This window comes from Xyrauchen texanus, chromosome 27 (genome assembly GCF_025860055.1).
Source record: "Xyrauchen texanus isolate HMW12.3.18 chromosome 27, RBS_HiC_50CHRs, whole genome shotgun sequence".
Taxonomy (NCBI): Eukaryota; Metazoa; Chordata; class Actinopteri; order Cypriniformes; family Catostomidae; genus Xyrauchen; species Xyrauchen texanus.
The window spans coordinates 42,568,268-42,591,926 of NC_068302.1; the positions used below are offsets into that span (position 1 = coordinate 42,568,268).

Genomic DNA, 23,659 nt, shown 5'->3' on the forward strand with positions numbered 1-23,659 from the left:
CGCCAGTTGAATAGTCCTGCTCTACACCTACCCGCATGATATATATATATTGCATTCAGTATCGGTATAAACCTTTTGTGGGTCGATTTTGACCCGGTGGATTTTAAGCTTATAAATGATTCATAACGTGATGCTTTTGACCTAAAACTATATTGTAAGTAATTAATAGGTTCTTAACTGTTAATACAAATCAAATAATAAACATTTTTGGCATGTTAACTTATGCAATTTTATTTTAGAAATTCAAAATATACATTAACTGCAGCAAAACCAGATATACAGGTGAACACTTCTTTATGAAATGTCCTTTATATTAACAAAGTATGGGGATTATTAGTCATTTGAATGCATTTATTATTACCTATAACTGCTCTATACAACTTGGTTGTCAAAAGTTATGAAACCAACATATTCGTTCAACTAAACATAATTTTAAACAACTCAAGTATACAACATTAATACTTCCTTACTATGTTTTTAAGCTAAATCTACTCTTATTTACTCATGAACGGTTGCTGTAAGCTGGTTAAATGTGGACAATTTAACGGGTCTCTTTTAAAAATGTTCATGTATTTTGATAGTTTTAGTATGGAAACCAAATTATCTACCGCTCCCCGGACAAAAATGACCCGAACACAATAGGAGGGTTAAGTGAAATGCAAATATCTCAGACATTTAACACAAAATCCTGACATTAATAACAATGTCAATATTAACTTCATACTGAGGTGCTTTAAAAGTACCTTCCGTTTTGGAAATGTAGTGTATGGTGTAACATCATATCATCAGGTTGGGCATTTCAGCCCAGTAACTGGCCCAGGACGGTGACCCGAGAAGAGTTTGACGGATCACTACTTCTGATCACTTTTAAAAGTTGACAATTTGTCCCGTTAAGTTTCAATGAAGCCATTTATATGGGAATTACTTATTATGACTAGATTGCCTGCCTTTACCTTTGAGTGACCCAAAGGAAATGAAAATCTTTTGTTCACTTTGTTACAAAACTTTTATATTATGTTTTGCCAATGGACGAATCCCGAACAGGGTGTTTTATTTCAACAGAACAAGCTAAAAAAAAAAATATTCAAGGGATGTACATACGACCACTAAACAAAACATGAGGCAGTGGGGTCAAAAGTTACAAGCATGTTTTTGACTTTTTTTGGAAGATTTTATTTTCTTTATCAAAAATGATTTGAAATCTGGTTGTGTCTGTAAAACAAGACAAGATAAAAATCAAAAACCCACAATGCTGGCGTTCACACCCCTCTTTCCTCAACCCTCCTGAACAGACATGGTAACAAGAGGCAACATCGATACAACTACTGATGTCTATCTGCTGATTAAACACCACGAATAAAGTAACAAAACCGTGGAGAACTAGCAATTACTGCACTTCATGGCTTCAGTTCAATTAACCACACAAAACAAAGGAAAATTATACATATTTGTACATATATATATTTATTAAAAAACAAAAATAATGAAAACACTACTCGCAATTCTACTCCAGACAGCGTTGCTGCCAATAACTACAGTGTTTTGCTATAAACCTTGACACGCATTTGGAAAATTGAGATGGTGGATGCCATGTCGGCAAGATCTTGCAGTCAGTTTAGCGCGAGTCTGTTCGAGGGGGACTGGATCATGGCGAGTTCAGGATAGAGGAACATGTGATGAAGCTCAGAACCAAAAAACAAAACGGAAGAAAATACGAAGCATCTAGCTCCCCAAAAACAATAACAAAAAAAGCCAAAGAAGCGATTTGGAAGTGGGACTGGGGAAATTACGGGATTATATTCCTCCTCGACTTCAGCTTCAGTCATCCTCGCCTTCGTCATCCTGTAACGAGAGGCAAATCGGGTATAAATAAGCAGAAAATCACTGTTTAATATACGTTTTACATCAGCATTGACAAATGCTAAACTGACATTTTCAGTCATTCATCCGGGTTTGATGAATTACTCAAAGTAATCCACTACAAGTTACCTAAAATCTAACCAGATTACAAAACGCTTCACCGCCATGTAATCAGATTTCCAACTACTTTCGTTACTTTCATAGAAACTTTACACTTTTCAACTCAAATTCAAAACGTCTATATTTCCTCCATTTCTACGGTGGCCCAGAGGTGCACAACACAAAATTGACAATGCAAAAAAAGTTGAAAACACTAAATAAAAAACATAATTAAGCCGCAACACAACGGAAATAAACCACAACTCAAACTATTATATATATTATTATTATTATGGCAACTCGGTCATGATTTCGTTCAATTTGTGGTTTATTTCCGTTCTGCTGTGCTATATTGCCTTTGTGTCCTCAGCTTGTATTTACTTTGCAAATTTTGTTTTGTTGTGCACCCTTGGGCCACCGTATGTTTTATTGTTGCACGCACTTCAGCGGGCACAGAAACACAAACAGACATTTAAATAATTCATGTTTAAAAGTATTATACACAGGGCTAGTTATCAATACAGATACAATATGAATATTTATTTTTACTAATAATATTTTATTAGTTTTTTTTACATTTTCCACATTTTAGGTTTTTAAAAAATAAACAAATATATTGCATATATATTTTATAAAATTTGTATCGTTTAACTGCATACTTTGTAGGTATATACCAAGTGTGCCGCACAAGCCCTCAAAAGTGAAGCCAAAACGTCTCGATCGCCCCCCGGTGACTGGTCCTAGTATAGGTCATAAGCCCCGCCTCCCCATGTTATTCAACGGGACGTGAGACCAACTAAACAATTAAATTACACTTCACATATCTTTTTTCCAAAGATAGTTTCTGTCATTTACTGTCGTTTCTATCACGTTGATGTCATTTCAAGTGTTTGTTTTCAAAATAAGTTTGTTTTTAGTTATTTGATGCTATAAAACGGTGCTGTGACATCATGATTGACAGCTGTGATTGACAGGTTCTCTGAGCGAAGTAGTCACTGAAGCACCAACTGACTTTTTTCGGGATCTTCGGAGGACTGAGGAGATTGGAGCTTTAAATTTAATATCTAAATTTCTATAATTAATTATTTCACACCGTCATAAGTCAAAAGTGCAGGGGCGTGTGCTTGCGATTGATTCAGCGAGAGTGAGGGCGGGGCCTTGATTTCGTGGCTTTACTTCCTGCTCACTACCGCGCAGGTCTGGTCCCGAAATCGCAACTGCGCAGACTCAAGTCCCAAGATGTCAGTGCCATATCGGGACACTGGCGGCTTCAGTTCTCACCAATGGAAAAGAGCGAAGGGGCATCGTCCATCTTTTATTACAGTCTATGGTATATTCACATTGCATTATTGAACACCTGCTAAAAAAAACGGTACTGTCTCTTTAATAGTGTTGTCACGGTACCAAAATTTGGATACCAGTGAAAATCCACGGTTCTCGGTACCAATTTCGGTACCAAACCAAAGTTTAATTTAGACTAAATTTACAAGAAAAAATCCATGGTTCTCGGTACCAAAGCAAAACACAAAAACATGCTAATTGAACAACACACTATTTTTATTAATAAAAGGTAAACAATGCCATTCTTTATACTTATTTAAAATTGTGTTTCAAGTTTTTCCACAACTAATAAATGAAAATAAATTACACACCTAAAAAACACAACAATAAGCCATGACTGAATAAACACTCAGTGTTATATTTATAAACTTAAACATTTTTATAAATTAAACAAAATATGCCATGACTGAACAACAATTTATAAACTAAAATATTATTATAAAAAAAGCAAAAAAAAAAAAAAAAAAAAAAAGGCATAATTTAAGTATATCAAGCCAAGGATTGTAAACGTTTGAGTAATTAAATAACTAGATACAAGTTTCTAATCTATGCTTAAAGTTTCACCCAAAACAATACTGGCCTACAGTTACATTTATTCCTTAAGTTACTTTCTTTGCCATTTCCAGATTTTCTGAAAGAAACACTAACATATCAACATGTTCCTGACTCAGTCTTGAGCGTCTTGGGCTAACAATATACCCTGCAGTACTGAACACTCTTTCAGATGAACAGCTTCATGCAGCAATGCACAGATACTTCCTGGCAAACTGTGATAGTTGAGGTAGTGTACCCATATTTGTTTTCCACCAGGAAAGTGGATCATCCTCAGCACTGACCTCAGGCATCTGACCGTACACCAAGAATTCACCATTTAACTCGTCACTTGCAGAAAGATGTGCTTGACTTGAGGATGTTGGTTCTCCTTTTTCTTTCTTTTCCCCTTGTATGGAGGAAAGCAGATGCTTCAGGTCATTTTTGGATTTTTTTGATGGCCTGACTTCTTGACTTGACTCTGCTCCAGACACCCGAGATGCACTTCCTTCATTGCCCATTTTCCACACCTCATCCAGGAGACTTTGCTTCACATCATCAACCTTAAGAGAAACAAAGCTGTTTTTAAATCTTGGATCAAGGTAAGTTGCAGTGTTCAAAAGAAACTGCAGCTGCAGGTCATCATAGCGATGCTTAAGATACTCGTGTATCTTTTCCTTCATCTCTTGGGCTAGTGCAGAGTCACTTTGTTCATGACTGAGACACTCAAATATCTTCCAGAGTAATGGCAAGACTGAGGACAGGGTGGTATGTTTTTCCCCACTAAGTGCATCAGTAAAAGGACTGAGTGGCTCAAGAACTGCTTTAACAGTTTCTAAAACTGTAATGTCCGAGTCTTTTGGCATCAGATACCATTTTTTCCTGTCTTCAGCCAGGACTGCACAGACAACCTGCTGCTGCTCCAAGAAACGTTCCACCATACCATATGATGAATTCCAGCGAGTGGGTTCATCATGAATGAGTTTGTGGTCTGGAGAGGACAGATCTTTCTGTTTTTTGGCCAGCTGGCGTGAAAGTTTTGGTGATCTTGTGAAGGCAGAAATAGTTTTTCGAAGCCTTGACAGCGCTGCGGACACCCTGTTTATGTCTATTGCCTTATTTACAGCAAGGTGAAGATTGTGTCCAAAATAAGGAATCCAGGTGTAGTCCTCAAAGGCTTTTTTGTTATTTGTGGCATTGTCTGTTGTGATGCCTGACATTCTTCTTACAATGTCCAACTTCCAGTCTTCAAGTTTTTCTTCAAAGGCCTCCTTCAAACTTTCAGCAGTGTGATCTGTGTTGAGACCACAACAGCCAAGACACCAGGATTGCAATTCCCACGATTTATAATGTACTGCAGAGTTACAGACATGAGTGTCTGCAGTTCTACTTGTCCAAAGATCTGTTGTGCAGCTGTAAAACGGTTTCTCTCCGAGATGCTGCATTATGAGGTCTCTGGTGTCATTGTAGATGCGTGGAATCTCATTGTACATAAAAAAGTTTCGACTTGGAAGCTGGTATTTTGGGTTGAAGTGATGAAGCAGCTGCTGGAATCCACATTTTTGAACAGTATAAATGGGCACTTTATCCATACATATGAATTCAGCAACAGCTCGGTTCAGCTTTCTTGCCTCAGGTGAGTTTTTGTCATATTTCTGCTGCCGCTGAAAAGCTTCTGTAACTGTTGGCTGTTTTAGAGTTTGCTGGGGTGTTTCATGATCATCCTCAGCCTGCAGCTGTAAAAGGAACATATGATACAAGTCTGTCTGACCAAATGCAACATTAGATCATTGACACCAGCTAAAATATAATGTTTCTGTAAATAACAAACATCAGCTTTTATAATAAATCTAGATAAGATTACAAATTTACTGTCCTCCTGTTTTTTTTTTTTAACCCTAATAAAATGTATAGTAGCATTAAATAGTCAATAAAGAAGCTTAATTCTAACACTCATTATATTTGCGTTAGCTGCACCACGTAACGTTATGCTAATGATTTACTACAGGGCTAACATTGTGTTTATTTCAATCCGACATTCAAATTAAAATATGGTATATAACTCAAAACAGAACCTCTAAATATGAAATTAATTTGAAACTTACCTGCTTGAACTCTTTCATTAGATCCGGGTGTCGGTCTTTAAGGTGTTTTATCAAGTTTGATATGTTTCCTGCTTTTGAGAGAAAACTTCGATGACATCGTTTGCAAATTGGTTTTTGATGATCTATGATGTTCCCCTCGTCATCAGCCGCAAATCCGAAATATTTCCACACATGGCTCTTTCCTCCTTTCTTATCAATAAGAGCAGTCACCACAGCAGCGCCGGCGGTCGCCATGTCTCAGCGCTTTCATGAGGACGACGCAACTTCACGCGCTTCGTGCGTGCATGCGTGAACTTTGACCGGGTACTCGGTACCACTGGTACTTGATACTGAGACGTTTTTTTTTTTTAGTACCGACTTGGTACCGAAGTACCGAATATTTTGACAACACTAGTAGGTATATACCTACTAGTGGACCAGACCTGCGCAGTAGTGAACAGGAAGTAAAGCCACGAAATCAAGGCCCCGCCCTCACTCTCGCTGAATCAATCGCAAGCACACGCCCCTGCACTTTTGACTTATGACGGTGTGAAATAATTAATTATAGAAATGTAGATATTAAATTTAAAGCTCAAATCTCCCGAAATCGCAACTGCGCAGACTCGAGTCCCAAGATGTCAGCGCCATATCGGGACACCGGCGGCTTCAGTTCTCACCAATGGAAAAGAGTGAAGGGGCGTCGTCCATCTTTTATTACAGTCTATGGTATAGTCACATTGAATTATTGAACACCTGCTAAAAAAAACGGTACTGTCTCTTTAAGGAAACCTGGCATTTCTGTAAATGGTGTCTTTAAATTAGCGCATGTTAACGAGAGCGCAACAATTCTACATAAATATTTCTGAAATGTGTAACTCAAGTAATGTACTTTAAAAGTAATTAAAGAGAGCAAAAATATTTTACACTACTTATTTGACTAAAGGGTAATTAGATTACTCTAACGAGTTACTTTGCAATCAGATTAAACCAGACACTATTCACGATTATCAAATAGGATTTTCATAATCATATTATAGATACTGGTGGAACGGATTTTCTACAACAACAACAAAACATCAGGCTGACATTTCAAGTTGGCCCTTCTCAAGCATTGAAAAGTTCATATATGCTATTAAAGTTACACTTAATCATTTCAATGACCGTCAATTCCAACAATATAAATAGAAAAAAACAATAAGTGATTTCACTATATGGAAAAGAGTGGCCTTAACATTCTTCAAAAATTTGTGTCTGGTTTGGAACGGCATATGGGTGAGTCAAATATACAATTCAAATTTTTGGGGATGACGTAACACTTTAAAAGCACTTTTTATCCCATTGTTAAATAACATTTAGATGTGAAAAATGCCAGTGTCAATTCTACTGAAGTCAGCGGCAGCGCATGACAAACCTCTCCATCGTCATCATCTTCCTCTCCATCATCCTCTCCCTCCTCATCAATATCATCCAGACCTTCCTCATCATCTTCCTCATCCTCGCCCTCTCCTTCCTCATCCTCCATGTCTGGGACCTGCACGCAGATTGAAATTGGTGTCCGGTGTGGTTTGAATGCAAATGAATCTGAATTTCCATTCAGCTGCCTCAACAGGAAGAACCGTACAGCCACATATTTACCCAAATAACAAAGGCTTCAGTTTGCATGTAAATGTTCTCACCAAGTAGTACTGGAGAGGATTTGGCCAGATGTCATCTTTGATAACTTCGCCCAACTCGTCCGCCCCTGAATCGGCGTGATCGGTGAACCAGGTGAAGAAACTCTCCGGTTCTTCATGTTGCCTCTTCTTGCCGGCTTTACTCGGTGTCGGACCGGAGCGACTTGTGAGATCCTTTCAAAAAGTACAAACATTTCACATAAAACCCCAGGACTGCAAAACCGCGAGGAGCTAGTCAAACGGAGCAATGATAAACACCATACGCACTTTTCCTGGTTTCCATTTGATCTCTGTTGACTTTGAAGTTGGGTCTCCACTTTCATTCAGGTGAATTTCTTTGGAGAGGACTTTGTTCTCGAAATACATGTTTTCATCGAAATACTAAAAAAGACAACAACAGAAAGGAGGCAGTGAGGTATGAAAGTAAAGCAGCTTCAACCATGAAATTATTCAAATTATTAATACTTACAAAATCTATTCTGTAGCCTGATTTGATGTCTTCAAACTCTGTCACTTCTACTCTGGTCAGATAGTGAAGTGCTTCCTCATCCTCCTCACCAAGAAGAGCCGAAACTAGAGAAACAAATGGATATTACACAAGAATTCATTCATATGTTCAAACAAACAACCAGCACAGATTAACCCTTTTGGTTCGGTCAGTTGACCGAAATCAATTTGGTTTCTTTAATAAATATGATGTACTTTATCTGAGTGGCTTGAGGCTTAGTTTCTTAACTTTCATCTGACATCTTGAGTTTAGACCAAGTGACACTTTTGACACCACCATAGAAAATGAATGGGCGAGACTATAACACAGAGCAATTTTTGGGGGGAATTTGTCAATTAAAATCAGTAATTCAGCCACAGTGCAGAACACACACACACAAACTCATCTAGTTACAACAAGGAATGAATTAGTAGATCTCTGCATCCATTTACTGGCTGTTTTTGTCATGAAATGTCTCTTTTTTTTTTTTTTTGCACCATCTGGCCCCAATACATGACACATTCTCATTCATCTTCATGTTTCAACTTATAGAACTGTAGCTTTATACTGTATTGAAATATGTGAGAAATGTACAGGGATGTAAACTCAGTGTTCCAGATGCACATTTTCAGTTTATCTGTTTGTTGCATGTAAAGCTTTTTCTTGTCTTTAAAGCTTTAAGTGTTTAAGCATAAAATAACCCTTTCAAGTGACCCTTTTAATAAGGAGAATGTAGAAAATACTACCAAACAATTAGGTCAAATTAGATTCAGAAAAGGGGACTAGCTGAAAGGCGAGTAGTTTGAATCCCTGAATATAACATTTATGCATTTGGCAGACACTTTTATCCAAAGCGACTTACAGTGCACTTATTACAGGGACAATCCCCAGAACAACCTGGAGTTAAGTGCCTTGCTCAAGGACACAATGGTGTTGGCTGTGGGGATCAAACCAGCAACCTTCTGATTACCAGTTATGTGCTTTAGCCCACTACACCACCACCACTCCACTCATAAAAGGTAGATACGGTCTAAATAGCATACAATCCACCCAAATATGCACAACATTAGTGTTTTTCCTCATTGAAGTTAGTTAGTACATTTCTTTCATAAAAATACAATTACACGTTTATTGTTTGCGGTCAAATTTGACCGCAAACAATAAAAAAGCGAGTCTAAAGGCGGGAGCACACTGTACGATTTATGTCACAATACTGCCATCAGAGACAAATTTCGGGATTTCTGTCGTCGCAGGGCAAAATCGACAATCTTACAACGTTCATTGTGACATGTTCACAGACGGCCTCAACCTCCAACGAAGTTCTGGCAGTGTCTGAAATTTAGCATCGCAGCCGTATAGTGTGACTGCCATTACGATGGCCAGATGAGATATTCCGGTCCTCTCTCGCACCCGAAAGAAACCTGTCCCGCCGCGTCTGCACCATAGCAACATTTGTGCCCAGTAATCACTCTACTCGAGCACTTTCAATATTTTGCTTTTCATTTTATATACAACGTTTTAATAAATAAAAAAGCAGAAAACACTTGAGGTATTGAAGCAACAGAAATGCGGACGTCCTGACTTTCAGAGAGAGAGAAAAAATGCTCTTCGGTGGTGGGCAAACTTCACCATTTCACTTGTATTCTGCAACACTACCTTAACGCGAGTCACGTTCACTGATCGGGACAACTGGAACCACAGTCGGCTACGATGTGTACAGTCTGACATTGTCGCTCAGTTTGCCATGGCGATATAAATGCATTTGTATCATAGAGTCTGACAAACAACAATCGTAAAGGACTATTAAGGACTATTAAAAACCGTACAGTGCACAAGTTTAATATATTTCAGTGGATGATTCAATTAAAGTATAACAGGTCGTATTAGATCTTACCTTGTGGGTGGTTGACAAATGTTGTGACCCAGAAGTTGGGGATTTTAGCTATGAGTTCGGATCTCTTCTGAAAGAACGGCTGACGGAGTTTGTTGTATTTCTGTTCAACTTTGAGAATTTCCTCGCTCGCCTGCTCGTTCAGCCTGGACAGAATAAGGCACAAAACACATTTTAACCTTTCAAACTGTGTTCCCTACAACATTACAATGGGAACCTTGTAAAAAGTAAACACTTAAGCATTCAATAAATATTGAACATACCTGTCAATTTCATTCTGTACTTCATCAATGTGCTCAATGGCTTCTTGTTGCTCTTTTTCTGAATAAATGAGAAAACAGTGTTACAGAAAATACAATGCACATAACATAGCCAAAAGATTTTCCTGTATTAAATTACAGCAAGTACAAAAATGCATTTTAATTAGAGCTGTCGAAGTTTACGCAAAAATTTGTTTAACGCCACAAATGTTTTAAATGCAGTTTATACGACATATTAACGCATAATATGACCTTTGAATAAACCATAGTTCATTAGAAGAGTCAATTCGTGCAAACGCCGATAATGTCACATGCATTGACCGTAGGGAAAACAGACTATGGGAGGCATTATGCTGATACATATGCAAAGCATTTGATCAATGTAGCACAACAGTAACACACCAAGAGCGCTCCTAAAATTGTAGCAGGATTGCAGCGGCAAGACAGCTGCCATTTGAACACCAGTCTTCAACGGCGAGGCGCGAAGTGAAAGTCTGAGGACTAACACCAGTCCTGATCATAACCACCAAATATTAATTCTTTTTCAGGATTTTTACTCCTTAAATGCCAGTTTGTTTACACACACGTTTCTCGATACAAGCCTACAAAACACACTCTGACATCCATACAAACACACCCACAAACTTTTAGCTGCATCATTTAATCAGTTGTCCTGCAGTGCTCAATAATACAGCAAACAGAAAATAGGGGAAAAGCTTGTATTTGCTCCATAGGCTAAACATGAGGAAAATGGCGCCATCTGGTGGAACATAAAAATGTACATTTTGCAGCCAGGGCTCTGAAAATTATATTATATTACAGAATTCATTATTTTCAGCATTAAACGACACTGGGATCAAATATTGCCGTTTTAATTTGCACATTTTTGTCCTGAAGGTCCTATAATAAAATACAATAGATATATTATAGGAACTGAGGTTGAAAAATCTAAATTCCCCAAAAAACACATTTGGCTTCCGCAGTGAGCTTCAACTACCTAAAACTGCCAAATCGAGATTAAAGTCGCTTTAATATTTATTTCCTCCATCATTCCCCATTTTAAGTGCACAAGCAATCATTAGCACGCGCTACATCATGGCGGAGACGCTAAGCTAAAGCTAAAGCACAACAACAATAAAAGCAGCACGCGGACGCTTAAGCTGCACATGCGGCGCGTTTCACGCTCTTTAATCTCGCGCGCCCCTTTAAACATTCCTTCAGCGCGCGGATGACAAATAAACTCCCGCGCGATGCGGCTCTCGTGCGTGTCTGTTGGGGCTTTGTGGCGCGCTGAATATCAAACATGCGGTTACTGCTGCCGCTCTTCCCCCTCAGCGAGCTTCCAACCGGAGCAACGGCCCACCGAGAGGTCGCCAAACCGCCACTGTCGACATAAACGAGGGATACGCAAGTCCCCGCTATTTATCTGGCGATAATGGCGATTAAAACCCCTTCTAAGATAAACGAGAAAGTGAAAATGGCCGCCGCTCACCCGAGGTCTCGTCCGCTCCGTCGTGGTTTGAGTTCAGTTCCTTCTTAGTGACTTTCGCCGCTGAGGCAGACATGATTTCACTGAGTGTGACTGTGAGGTTTCAAACTCCTTGAGGTAGAAGATCGTCCTCCTTGAACTCGGGTTGTGTAGATTTTATTTAAGACAAAAACTGAAATGATTGAGCCCGCACTTCTCCACACACAAACTTGCACTCACATGCGCTCGACAAATGAACTCCGCCCCTTCCAGAACAACCCGCCGAGCTTGACGCTCGCCCCCGGTTCGGAGCTCTGATTGGGCAGCGCCAGGGGAAGGCGGGGCGTAGCGTGGAACCGAAATTACGCTTAATTTTTCAGTCATGTAATTAAAGTTACTTCTGCTGTAATTGCGTTAAACATAGAACAATCCTATATAAAACAATTGTGAATTTAAAAGCGAAATTTAAAATCTAATATTATGTGTTTTCTAATTTAACGCTGCCCCTTAAATTCGTTGGCCAGGTCATGAATAATTTATTTGATTTTAAATAATTTATTTGAAAGAATTAAAAGAAGTAAGGAGTTTAATGGATTACTTTTCTGCTGCATTAATGTGTTTTTTTAGCCGGCAATAATATAATATTTAATAGTTTTAAACTATTATAATGTGATATAAAAACAAGGGCTGTCAAACGGTTAAAATATTTAACCGTTTTCTCCGTTAAATATTTATATTTTCTCTGCACAGAAAATAAAGTTATCTATGGGGTCCTATGCCAAATTATTTTCGCTAAGTAAAATGACGCTAAAAACGATAAAGTCTCTGGTTACATAAGTCAGGCATATGTGGTATCATTTGAAAGCGTAGAATCTGAATTTTGCATTGCACACTGTCACTTTTGCATTCATGTTACATACAATAACAAAATAAGGACTGAAATAATCCATGTCGCAAATAAGCGCCACCTAGAGGTAATGTGGTAGTACTATTAATATAATATGTACAGTCTGGCGTTTCCGAATAACCAGAGCAACATTTCAGATGCCATGCGATTATATTGTTGATATTCTCAGAGCAAATGATGTATTCACATGGCTTGAGGAAAAGCCACTTGATATTTTATTTATTTTATTTCTCAAATTTTTCTCCCCAATTTGGCATGCCCAATTCCCAATGCGCTCTAAGTCCTCGTGGTGGTGTGGGGACCTCAATCTGGGTGACGGAGGACGAATCTCAGTTGCCTCCACGTCTGAGACCGTCAATCCGTGCATCTTATCATGTGACTTGTTGAGCGCGTCACCATGGAGACATATCGTGTTTGGAGGCTTCACGCCATTCTCTGCGAAATCCAGGATGGACTGGCCATCGGGAGAACCGTGAATTTTCCCGAAGGGCCGGCCATGAAAACGTGGCCGAATGGGCCGCGATAAGCTGAAATGGGCCGCCATGTTATGCAGAAAAGGACAGCGACCCATCAACACATTTTTGGGCTAGAGTCGATGTAAAATCCCAGGCTGATTTCACTTCCCAGTCCGCCCCTGGCGGCATCCACGCACAACTCGCCACGTACCCCACGCTATAAGCACATTATAGCGACCACGAGGAGGTTACCCCACGTGACTCTAGCCTCCCTAGCAACCTGGCCAATTTGGTTGCTCAGGAGACCTGGCTGGAGACACTCAGCACGCTCTGGATTCGAACTCGCGACTCCAGGTGTGAAATAGTCAACGTCAATACTCGCTGAGATACCCAGGACCGGTCACATGACTTTTTAAATGTGTATCTATATTCCCATATAAATTCTATAGGAATATATTCGGTTTATTCTTCTTGTCGAATCAAATATGAGGCCGAGTAAATAATGAGTGAACCATTCCTTTAATAAAAAAGGGTACACACCCTTCTTTTATTAACAACAGTAATAGTGGTACAAAAATGAAGAATGGCTTAGTTAATTCATAAACGTAGAATCTGTACATTTTCCTGCAGGTATGCTCTATGTAAATAGGCATTGTTTTAGAGCACAGCTTCGTAATCAATACATCCCATCTGTATTATTTAAAAAAATATAATCAAAGTTCTCTAGTGGCCTTTAATAAAGCAGAATCAGTCATACAGTCTCATTAGTGTGTCTGATATAGATTCTCTCCCACGCTACAGTTCCACAGATGCAGAAGAAGTTCCACAGGTTGCAGATCACACCTCGGTCGAAGGGGTTCTCCTCTGAGTCACAGTGTTTGAGGTATGGGATTCGATGCCGTGACATGAACTCCCAGGTGGTGATGTTGACGGAGGCCAGGTACAGGTGAATACACAGCAGGAGTACCATGACCACAGTAAACACAGCGGTCACTGTAAGCGCCCCGAGCAGGAAGATATTCTGAGTGAACCACTGCTGCCAGGTGGGCGCAGAGACGATGCCAGACCTTCCAGAGATAAGCTTGAGGTTAATTCATACTGTAAGTGATGCATTACTGCTCTTTGCAACTGGAGAGTGATAGTTAAGCAGCTTCATTTGATCAATAAAGTAGCACTTGCAATGAGGAGAAAGCGTAAATCAGCTTAAAGGGATACGCAAAACTATTTTAGAAATAAAATCCCGCCCTGTACTCCAAGGGGCTCCGAAGCAGCCACATTCACGTTTTGCGTGTCCCGCTGCCCTCTCTATAATTTACCACGGCTGTACTACAGTAACCATATTTTTACGATTATATATTTTTGTTTGTGAAACCATAGATACTATTGTAGTAACCAGCGGCGTAGCTGGACCCTGGCTGATAGGACTGAAGCCCCGGATCTTTTGTTAATAGCCCTGAATGTGTTTTTGTGATGAAGGCTTAATGTTAATTTCATCAGGGTACAAAAGCAAATGTAAATTAATTCCAATCAATGAGCCCAACATTATATTACCATTGCATTAATTTGACTTTTATAGCTGCTCAAGTTCATCAGACCTCGTTCTATTTTCTATCACAGGTGTATCAGAGGCACTGAGGTTTTATTACACAAGCCTTAATTCTAAATACATAATCTATAAGTAGAATTTAATGCATGCACCAGTCAACTTGTTCGGTTATTCGGGTTTAGTCGGGAGTCAGTCGGCTTTTTGTGGTGCCTTGATTTTTAAGAGGTATAAAATAAAATGACATTGAACTTGTCAAATGATTGTACTTCGTATTGTAAGTCTGCACACTAGTGCAAAAGGTCTTACCGTTTATCACGCTGTCGAAACTTTGCTCTGTTATAAACAACCTGGAATCGTGAAACCCAACGGAGGCGTTTCGAGATGCGTTTTTTTTAATGCGATTATTTTTAACTTTACTCTGTGATCCCACGATGGCGTTTTATTGGCAGGTTAAAAAAATAGATAAAGGTTTCGATAATAAAGTCGTAATATTTCACGAATAATGTAAAAACAAGAATTAAATTGAAGCTTTATGAGATTAAAGTCGTCATAGTTTGAGAATAAAACTGAAGCATTACAATATTAAATGTCGTATGAGAATAGAGTTAAAATGATTCGAATAGCGGACTGGGAAGAGAAATCGGCCCGTGATTTTACATAGAAACTGGCCCAAAAGTTGTTGAGCGGGGGTGGAAATCTGGCACAAAATGTTGTTGATGGTCGCTGTCCTTTTCTGCATATCGCAGCGGCGTTTTGTGGCCCGTTCTGCAAAACATGGCGGCCCATTCGGCCCCGTTTCGTGACCATCCCTATTCTACTGACGGATGTTCCGGAGAAAAGCGTGAAGCCTCCACACGTGCTACGTCTCCACGGCAACGCGCTCAACAAGTCAGGTGATAAGATGCGCGGATTGACGTCTCAGACGCAACCTAGTTTCGACCTCCGCCACCCGGATTGAGGCGAGTCACTACGCCACCATGAGGACTTAGAGAGCATTGGGAAATAGGAGTTACAAATTGGGGAGAAAATAATAATAATAATAATAATTATATATATAGGCCCTAATTGTTATTTGACAGGTAGGGTGGTCATTTTTGATGCCATGGAAGGAAGGATTCTTCTTATATTTCTATTTTAATAAGTCCCGGATGTCAATGAAGTCTGGCAACGCCCCTGGAAGTAGGCTAAATATTAGTTTTTTTTGTTGGCAGAAATACTAGTCTACTATAGTAATATTGTAGTAACTATGAAAAGTAACCATTTTTTTGGAGGAAACATTGGTTTTAATACAGTATACTGTATCCATATAGCAACCTTGGTTTTACTATAGATTGCCATGGTTAATCTTGTGGTTTTACTACAAATATCAAGGTTAAAATATGGTTACTATAGTAAAACTATGCTAAAGGTATCGCAAGGGAACGCAAAACTATTTCAGCAAATTTCTAAATTTTACCAACAGCAAATGAAACCATACTTATCATGCAACAATTAACATTTTACACACATAATGTGCATGATTACATTCATCATCTAGATAAATAATATTCTGGGTTTAATACAAATTAAGATCAATCGACAGCCTTTGTGGATTATGCAGATTACCACAAAAAGAAAAACTCGAGGTTACAGCGAGGCACTTACAATGGTAGTGAATGGGGGCAGTTTTTGGTGGCAGAAATGTGAATCTTACAATTTCATAAAAGCACTTATATTAATTCTGCTGGTAAAAAATGATGTGGAATATTCCTTAAAATCCAATTTTGTGTAAACATGTCTGAACCATGGCAATGTGCATACAAAACATACAGATAGCATGGGTATTAATATGCTAGCATGCTATTCCAAATTTAGCCCATTTATGTATGTGAATAGGTGTCTATGGAGTACTATAACAAATACAGCATGTTATACTGGTTCTGCTTTGCTCACCATGCAGCCTGTAGTCCCCAGAATACAGCAATGAACTGCACACACAGATACAACAGGAACCATCTGTGGTTTCTTTCCCCAACACAGTTGTCTATCCAGGGGCAATGATGGTCAAAACGCCTCACACAGCACTTGCATATCCTACAGTGCTTTGCCCTCATTGGTTGCTGGTTCACATAAAAGAGAAACAGGTTTTTTAGTAGTTGACGCATGTCTATGGACTATGAATTTAAAGTGCACTTAAAATCAATGTACAACATATTACATATAAGGGGGAAGCGTTTGTATTAGGTTCCTTTTAAATGGTCCTGCAGTGTGTTTTAAAAAGTACAAATATTCCATGTAGTCTTTCATTTAATATGGGGTCATAAAAGCATAATAATTATAAAGGAATTATAAAGGAACCCATACTTAACCACATAAAATGGGCAATGTTCAGTTGATTGCAGAACAATAATACAGCCGTGGCCAAAAGTATTGGCTGTGACATAAATTTTGTGTTTTGCAAAGTTTTCTGCTTCAGTTGTTGTGGTGTTGATTCACATTGTTTCTAGATTGATCAGATGCATTTTAAATCATTGCAAAAAGCTGTTTTTTGGCCCTGGCACAAAATGACCAGCTAACATCATTTCACTAATCATATCAGCAGCACCTGGGAAAGTGTGAACGAGTACTAGTCAGGTGACATCACTCTATCTGATTGGATTATAAGAGCAGACTATTGCAATAAAAGGAGAGAAGAAGTGCTTCCAATCATTGTGTTCTTGTTAGCAATGGTTACCTCTAAAGAAAGACGTGCAGCCATCATTGCTTTGCATCAAAATGGCCTCACATGCAATGCCAAAGAATATTGCACCTGAAAGAACCATTTACTGGATCATCAAGAACTTCAAGGAGAGAGGTTCAACTACAGTGAAGAAGGCTTCAGGAAGTCCCAGAGTGTCCAGCAGGTGCCAGGACAGTCTCCTCCTGAGGAGTCTGCTATGGAATCGTGTCACCACCAGTGCAGAGCTCAATATTGGCAGCAGGTTGGTGTGAGGGCATCTGCACAGTGAGGCGAAGACATTTGGACAATGGCCTGGTGTCAAGAATGGCGGCAAAGAAGCCACTTCTCTCCAAGAAAAACATCAAGGACAGACCGAAATTCTGCAGGAAGTACAAGGATTGGACAGCAGAAGACTGGTGCAAAGTTATTTCCCCTTCTGACTGTTTGGGACATCTGGAAAATCGATAGTCCGGAGAAGAAAAGGCGAACGCTACCATGAGTCCTGTGCCAACAGTGAAGCATCCTGAGACCATCCATGTGCAGGGTTGCTCTTCATCACAGGGAGTGGGCTCACTCACAATCCTGCACAAAAACACTGCCATGAATAAAGAATGGTATCAAAACGTCCTGCAAGAGCAACTTCTCCCAATGATCCAGGAGCAATTTGGTGATGATCCGTGCATTTTCCAGCATGATGGAGCACCATGTCACAAGGCAAAAGTGATGATGAAGTGGCTCGGAGATCATTACATTGACATTTTGGATCCATGCAACTCCCCGAATCTTAATCCCATAGAGAACCTGTGGTCAATCCTCAAAAGGCGAGTGGACAAGCAGAAGCCCATAAACTGTGATCAACTCTGAGCACTAATAAGGCAAGAATGGATCTCCATCAGTCAGGATTTGGCCCAGAAGATGATATCCAGCATGCCAGAGCGAATTGCAGAGGTGATGAAGAACAAGGCTCAACACCGTAAATATTGACTCTTTGCATAAATTGAGTTTTTTTTTTTTCCAATAAAAGCCTTTAAAACTCATGAAATTATTATCATTGTTTTCCAGTATATCATAGAAACATGTGAAAAAATAATCTACATATACTGAAGCAGCAAACTTTGCAAAACACAAAATGTATGTCACTGCCAATACTTTTGGCCACGGCTGTATATTGATAAACTATTTCAAATTATGCACATTAATCAAAAAAATTATTGAAATTACAATCACAGGTGCTGCAATTACCAAATGGTGAAAAGTGTGAATTACGTCATTTAATTTAGATATATTCCTCTAGTGTTAAGATTTTCTACTAACAAAATGTTTTATTAGCATATCATAAATGACAACCTAGTATTCGTGTATTGTGTTTCACGCGTTCTGTTGGATGTGTAGCCTACATAAAGAATATAGCATGCAGCTGCACCACAAAAAGCATTTTAATCTAAATGAATAATTGCAATTACAAATCAAGCGAAATAATCATCAATTATGAATGACACAAAAAAATGAATAGACACAAAATCTAATAACGATCACCTCCGCGTCAGTCTCACTTGATGCGTTTGATTACGCAAAGGCGAGTTTAAGTCGATGCGGACCAGGAGGAAGGTTTGAGTATTTGTTTTTTGTAATATTGCCTAGTTCATATGTCGTGTTTTAGTGCCTCCGCTGAAACATTCATCTGCTTCGTGTCTCAGTTGTTCGTCTGTTCTCCTCATAAATAAATAAATGCATAATCGACAGTATGCTCGTCCGGTGTGTTCATGATTAAAAATGAAAATGTGAATGAAAATATAAGCTATTAAATGTCTTATTATCATTTAAAATGACGAGTAATAATCGATTATGATGGAATTTTTACGACCCTCTCGATCAATATGATGGATGATGAGAAGGTCTAATATATGAGACATTTTTGCATAGACGATTTTCACACATTACACGTAAACACGCTACTAAGACGGACAGAAAACATGGCGAGTTCTTGAAAAGGAAAATCATTGACGATGGTTAGCCCATGTTGGATAGTGATGTGCCAGAGAATGTTTTAGTCCTAAAAAGTGTGCCACAGCTCAACGGTTCCCAAAGTTTGGGAAACACTGCTTTAATGCAAACATCCCACACACTTTACATTTAAAAAAAATGACCGGGAGGTGTTTGCTACCTAAACAAAGGGCGATAGATAGATAGAGAGATTTTGTATTAGACAAGGCAACCTCATGAGCAGGCTAGATTAATCAGATAATGTCATTTTATTCTTAAAAAACAAAAACAAACCAAAAAAAAAAATAGATTTTTAGAGCATTTAAAGAATTTTTCAAGAATTACACTTAGGAACATTCTTATGAACTTTTTATAATTTATTGTAAAATTTTTTATTTTTTTTTAAATCAATTAATGCCATTCATTTATTACACTTAATTTTAGTTTTTAATTTTCGTGAATCCGGCCCCAGGTACCGTACCAGTAAATAACAGTAGCCACATCGTCGCTGCTTTATCCCACTTTCCTCTTGAGGAATCATCTTTTCCAATTCTTCATTATTATCCACTGAGGTCTCCTGAAAGAGTCCAAACATATGTCTATTTTAAACAGTTATAGTGGCATGACAAATTATATATCGTTGTACAAACTTGGGTTACGCTTTTGTCAAAATCCAATATTTAATTGGACCGCATTTAGCTTTGAATATGGCATGCATTCATCATGCCACTGTTTCGACAACCTTATGCAACGTCACAACATTTATTTCCATCCAGAGTTGCATTGATTTATGTCCGAGCTCTTGTATTGATGACGGGAGAGTCGAACCACTCCGTAAAGTCTTTGGACTTTCAATGGGGTTCAGGTCAGGAGTCTGTGGGGATGTGTGAAAATTATTCCTCATGCTTTCCTGAATCGCTCTTTCACAATTTCAGCCCGATGGATTTTGGCATTGTCGTCCTGAAATATGCCCGTGCCGTCAGGGAAGAAAAAATCAATTGATGGGATATCCTGGTCATTCAGGTAGTCAGCTGACTTCATATTGCCGCATAACATTGCTGACCCTAAACCTGACCAATTGAAGCAACCTTAAAATAATTATCGCCAGCTGAAACATATAAATCACTGCAATAATGATCCAATCATACAAACAGTGACTTTTCTTTTTTTGGGGGCCAGGCACTGTATGTGTTTTCCTACGATGAATGGTCAAATATCACATAGACTTGAATTAGTATTGATGAAATGCTCAGAGCACCTTTCTAGTTATTTTAGTAAGAAATGATCTGATAAGGACTTTGGTTTCTTGGCTACCTTTGTGTCCTTGTCAGACAGAACAAATCCAGGATCCATCAGTGACACGGTGAAGTGCAGCAGTACTGAGAGCAGAACTATAGATGTGAACATCACAGGCTGTAAAAGCTCTCCTCTCTCCTGACACTTCCGAACATCTGCAAGATTTTATGAAGATATTAGAGAATCGTTTTTATTAGACATTTAATAGTAAACAGTAGTGCCAGTATTCAGCAATGGTAATACCTTGGCATTTAAATAACACTGCAAGGTATTTCCACAGTTAAGGCACACACAATACAATCAATAAAATCACAGACATCCTTTATAGAATCAGATGTACCTGTGCTATGGAGAAACAGAATTAAAGTTGTGAACCAGGTGAGAATAACATGTGCAGTTCGCACTAAACAGCCTGATTTAAACATGCTTTTAAACATCCTGCCTCTGTGTTATAAACCAAAATGACAAGAAAACATCCAAAACATGGCTGAGACTGAATATGAAATGAATATGATATCCGTGTTCTTATATTCAGGAACATTTCAGAGAAATGTTCAATTCATTTCTCATTTAATCGCTGGTGATGTTTTTATTTCTCAGACTGCGTTGTCTGACATTTCCGGGAATGAGCGCTTTTAACATTTCAAAATAAGAGTCCGCAATTAAACAGATTTCAAAATGAGTCATTAATAAAACCGATTTCAAAATAAGATTCCTCAATGAAACAATTTAAAAATGAATCACAAATAAAGCAGATTTCAAAATAAGAGAAATCAAAATGAGTCATGAATAAAACCGATTTTTAAAAAAGAGTCCTCATTAAAACGGATTTCAAAATGAGTCATGAATAAAACAGATTTCAAAGTGAGTCATAAATAAAACCGATTTCAAAATAAGAGTCCTCAATAAAACAGATTTCAAAATGAGTCATAAATAAAACAGATTTAAAAAGAAGAGTCCTCAATAAACTAGATTTCAAAATAAGAGACCTCAATGAAACAATTTCAAAATAAGAGTCCTCAATAATACATATTTCAAAATAGGAGTACTCAATAAAGCAGATTTCAAAATACGAGTCCTCAATAAAACCGACTTCAAAATAAGAGTCCTCATTAAAACTGACTTCATAATAAGTATATAAATATAAATATAAAAATAAAAAGTGTATAGAAAATAAAGTATATATATATATATATGTGTAGAAATACACAATAGGACTATATATATATATATATATATATATATATTAGGGCTGTCAATCGATTAAAATGTTTTATCTAATTAATTACATGGTGCCCGATTAATTAATCGCATATACAAATATTTGCTGAGAAAGCCCCTCATATGACAATAATTCAATATATAATGATGAAATAATTATACATAGTTATCTTTAAATATTTAATACTTACATATATATATATTCAGATAATTAAAATGCATTACATTCTTGTAGCATAAGAGTTCATCATTGATAAGACAATACAAAAAGCGGCTTTAGAATACAATGTATTGTTTAATACCATATTATTGATCATAAGTCAATCATTGACACGCAGTTCACAGCAATCCACTACACAAGTGAATTTGTCAATCAGTTTGAGATTTATTATGAGGGCTTGTTTAAGGACCCGTCAATCTACACCTGCGTCAGACATGCTTGTGTAGCGTCTCGTGTGTTTTGCGTCATAAACATAAAATGTTTAGGTCACTGTGTCAAGTTAAATATAGTTTAATACTTAATCTTTAAACACATCTTGAGATCCCATAGTTCGGATTTGCGCTCCATCAAGTGTTTTGAATGCAAGAACGTAACGCATGTTTGTGTTGTTCTGCTGAAGGGTTGTTTCGTTCACTGTATAAACTGTGTGTTGCTCATACAGCTGTAGTTTCACTTACTGCCCTCTGGAGTAAACAGGTGGTACTACAAGCTTGCATTTCTCAGGAATCTTCCTTATACAGGGGCATTGCGATTAATTGCATATGCATTAATTATATATATATATATATATATATATATATATATATATATATATATATACGCATGGAAGTGTACAGTTCTATGACATATTGGATAAATATATTGGATAAATATAAATAGACTAAGTGGTGTACTGCACATAATTGTTGCTCAATGGGCCAGTTTTAACTGTTCATGAGATGAATAGCCTGAGGGAAAAAACTGTTCCTGTGCCTGACGGTTCTGGTGCTCAGTGCTCTGTAGCACCATCCTGAAGGCAACAGTTCAAAAAGGTAGTGGGCAGGGTGAGTGGGGTCCTGAGTGATTTTTCTAGCCCCTTTTCTTCACTCTGGAAGTGTACAGTTCTGGAAGGGAGGGCATGGGGCAACCAATAATCCTCTCAGCAGTCCGAACTGTCCTTTGTAGTCTTCTGATGTCCGATTTCATAGCTGAGCCAAACCAGACCAAACCAGTTACTGAAGTGCAGAGGACAGACTCAATGACTGCTGAGTAGAACTGGATTAGCAGCGCCTGTGGCAGGTTGAACTTCCTCAACTGGCAAAGGAGGTAAAACCTCTACTGGGCCTTTTTCACAGTGGAGTCAATGTGGGTCTACCACTTCAGGTCCTGTGAGATGGTAGTGCCCAGGAACCTGAATGACTCCACTGATGCCACAGTGCTGTTTAGAATGGTGAGAGGGGACAATGTTGGGGTGTTCCTCCTAAAGTCCACAATCATCTCCACCATTTTGAGTTTGTTCAGCTCCAGGTTGTTTGACTACACCAGTGAGCCAGCCAATCAACCTCCCTTCTGTATACAGACAGTAGAGTCATCTGCAAACTTCAGGAGCTTGACAGAGGGTCCTTGGCGAGCAGTCATCCCTGGTGGTCACCAGTGTTGATTGTACGTGCTGGAAGTGAATTTCCCGTCACACTAGTTGCTGCCTGTCTGTCAGAAAGCTGGTGATCCACTGACAGTGGGAACAGAGAGTTGGTGCACTTTAGTCTGGAGAATAGCTGGGATGTTGGTGTTGAAAGCCAAACTGAAGTCCACAAAAAGGATCCTTGCAAGGGTCCAGTGATGTCCTTCAGGTCAACACCAGTCTCTAAAATGATTTCAT

General features: G+C 38.5%; 2 protein-coding genes across 2 annotated transcripts; both read right to left on the reverse strand.

Annotated features, from left to right (window-relative positions):
- Nucleotides 1–222: 222 nt before the first annotated feature.
- seta (SET nuclear proto-oncogene a) lies at nt 223–11,954 on the reverse strand. Its single transcript, XM_052094544.1, has 8 exons — nt 11,719–11,954; nt 10,230–10,287; nt 9,970–10,112; nt 8,058–8,161; nt 7,856–7,969; nt 7,592–7,762; nt 7,327–7,446; nt 223–1,842 (listed from the first exon to the last, which is right to left on the reverse strand). Exons 1-8 carry the CDS (start codon nt 11,789–11,791, stop codon nt 1,819–1,821), a joined length of 807 nt encoding a protein of 268 aa, XP_051950504.1. The 5' UTR covers nt 11,792–11,954; the 3' UTR covers nt 223–1,818.
- Nucleotides 11,955–13,627: 1,673 nt separating this feature from the next.
- On the reverse strand, nt 13,628–21,195 carry zdhhc12a (zinc finger DHHC-type palmitoyltransferase 12a). Its single transcript, XM_052094737.1, has 5 exons — nt 20,920–21,195; nt 20,598–20,734; nt 19,765–19,860; nt 16,535–16,701; nt 13,628–14,123 (listed from the first exon to the last, which is right to left on the reverse strand). The coding sequence occupies exons 1-5, from the start codon at nt 21,014–21,016 to the stop codon at nt 13,808–13,810; spliced, it is 813 nt and encodes a 270-aa protein (XP_051950697.1). The 5' UTR covers nt 21,017–21,195; the 3' UTR covers nt 13,628–13,807.
- Nucleotides 21,196–23,659: the final 2,464 nt, after the last annotated feature.